Source organism: Diceros bicornis, chromosome 30 (assembly GCF_020826845.1).
Source record: "Diceros bicornis minor isolate mBicDic1 chromosome 30, mDicBic1.mat.cur, whole genome shotgun sequence".
Taxonomy (NCBI): domain Eukaryota; kingdom Metazoa; phylum Chordata; class Mammalia; order Perissodactyla; family Rhinocerotidae; genus Diceros; species Diceros bicornis.
In genome coordinates, this window is record NC_080769.1 from 11,693,736 (window position 1) to 11,696,371 (window position 2,636).

General features: G+C 38.8%; 1 protein-coding gene across 1 annotated transcript; it reads right to left on the reverse strand.

The window, feature by feature from the left end:
- Positions 1-336: 336 nt before the first annotated feature.
- On the reverse strand, positions 337-1,281 carry LOC131394466 (olfactory receptor 7G1-like). Its single transcript, XM_058525839.1, has one exon. It carries the CDS (start codon positions 1,276-1,278, stop codon positions 337-339), a length of 942 nt encoding a protein of 313 aa, XP_058381822.1. The 5' UTR covers positions 1,279-1,281.
- Positions 1,282-2,636: the final 1,355 nt, after the last annotated feature.

The following is a 2,636-nucleotide window of genomic DNA, read 5'->3' on the forward strand; positions in this document are numbered from 1 at the left end:
TACTACTTAGAGACTTCAATACAAAACTTTGCAGGATGAATATACTTCTGGACTGATCAATAAGAGATAGAGAACTTGAAAAATGGTATACATGAACAAAATCTAGCTGATATGTACAAATAATTCATTTAACAATAGCACATGATGCATTCTTCTCTCGTGTACACAGATCATTCTCCAAGATAGATCATATGTCAGGTCACAAAGCAAGTCTCAGTAAATTTAAAAAGATTGAAATCACAGTGTCTTTTCCGACCACAATATTATGAAGTTAGAAATCAATAAGAAAAGGACGACAGGAAAATACACAAATGGGTGGACATGAAAAACAACACACTACTGAAAAACAAATGGTATCTTACCAATGAATTTTATCACGGACTTTTTCATGTCTCTGTTTCTCAGGCTATAGATAAAGGGGTTCAGCATTTGAGGGATAACAGTGTACATCATTGAAGCCACTGCAGTGTTTCTGGAAGACTTAGTAAGAGCAGAACTAATATATACCCCCAAACCTGTCCCGTAGAATAAGGACACAACTGAGAGATGAGAACCACAAGTTGAAAAAGCTTTATACTTTCCATTCACTGATGGCATTTGCAAAACAGAGAAGACTATTTGAGTATAAGAGAAAATGATTCCACACACAGGAATACCACCAAATAGGCCAGCTGCGAAATATATAACAATGTTATTGATGAAGGTATCAGAACATGCAAGTTTGATGATCTGAACAACTTCACAGAAAAATAGTGGGATTTCTAGGTTTGCGCAGAAGGTCAGTTGCAACACCATTAGACTGTGGAGGAGGGCATCCACAATACTTACGAACAGTGAGAGAAGAATCAGCAGTCCACAGAAGCGGGAGTTCATGATGACTGTGTACCTCAGTGGATGACAAATGGCCGTGTAGCGATCAAAGGCCATTGCTGCAAGAAGACAATTTTCCAAACCAACAGAAATCAGGACAAAACAGGCCTGGGTGAGGCAGCCTAAGTAAGTGATGCTATGATTATATGCTTGGATATTCACTAGCATCTTTGGGATTGTGGTTGTGTTTAAACAGATGTCACTAAAGGACAGATTGGAGAGAAAGAAATACATGGGAGTTTTGAGGTGAGAGTCAGAGCTGACAGCCAGGATGATCAGCAGGTTTCCCAGGATGGTGACCAGGTACATGGACAGGAACAGGCAGAAAATAAGGGGCTGCAGTTCTGGATCATCTGTCAATCCCATGAGAAAGAATTCTGAAATATATGTTTGATTTCTGTGCCCCATGTTGTTGACGAATCTGATAGAAAAATGAGGTGAAAAGAAAATAAAATGAATAGTTCTTGGATAGGCAGCAGAAGCATCAACTGGGAACTTGTTAGAAATGAATAATGGTAGTTCCACTCCAGACTTGTTGTTGATAAACTTTGGTGTGAGGACTTGGGCGAGCAATTTAAGTTTTAACGAGCCCTCCAGATAAATTTGATATATGCTAAAGTTTAAGAACCAGTGCTTAAAATAAAGAAAAAAATGCTGTATATTGTGAATCAAGAGAACGTGAATTCAGATCTTTCCCTCTTCCAATTTCTTCCCCTTCATCGTCTTACATTCTCTCTCCCTCTACTTTTTTTTATTGGCCCTTATCTTTACTGATCACCAACTCTTTTTTTCACGTTGTGCCAAGTGCTGAGATTGAAATAAAAAGAAGACACGATGTTTCCTTCAGAAATATTTCTTGTCTCAAACAAAAAGAAAGATGAAAATGAAGTTATTCACTCTCTCCTGTAGACCATGGTCCCAAAACTTTGGCATAAATCAGAATCATTTTACAGGCTTGTTAAAGTACAGAGGAGTTAGATCATACAATCAGTCCATTTATCCATGGAGAACCTTAAGTAAGGTGAGGTTACATCATGGACACAAAGTACACAGCTCATGGTAAAGACTGGGTCTGAGACCAGATCATTTGACTGCTGAATTGACTCACTTGACTAATCTCTGTTAATTCCTCCAGATATTACAGAACTAGCGTTCCTAAACCATCACTCAGATTTCATAATTCTTCTTTAAAACTGTAATAATTCATCGTGAACAACGCCCCAAATCTTTTCACTTCCCTATAAGATATGCCCAACTCTACCCATGAAGTATCGTGTACCAGACCATGGCACCCATCTGAGTTTATGCTCTATACTTGAGCAAAGATTAGAAAATATTGCCAATATTGGGGCTGGTCTGGCGGTGTACTGGTTAAGTTTGTGCACTCCACTTCGGTGGCCTGGGATTTGTCAATTCAGATCCTGAGCACAGATCTACACACCGCTGATCAAGTCATGCTGGGGCAGCATCCCACATAGAGCAACTAGAAGGATGTACAACTACACATGCAACTATCTACTGGGGCTTTGGGGATAAAAAAGGATAAAAGGAGGAAGATTGGCAACAGATATTAGCTCAAGGCCAATCTTCCTCAAAAAAAAAAAGAAAATATTGCCTATAAACATGAAATTCATAAGAACCTTCCATGGAAACTCTACTTAACTCCATTTGCAATGGTTTCTAATATAAACTGGAAAACTATGTCAATGAGATTCTCTGTCTCATCCTAAGGGAATTTCTTCCCCTAAGGTGATAGGTGGTGCATC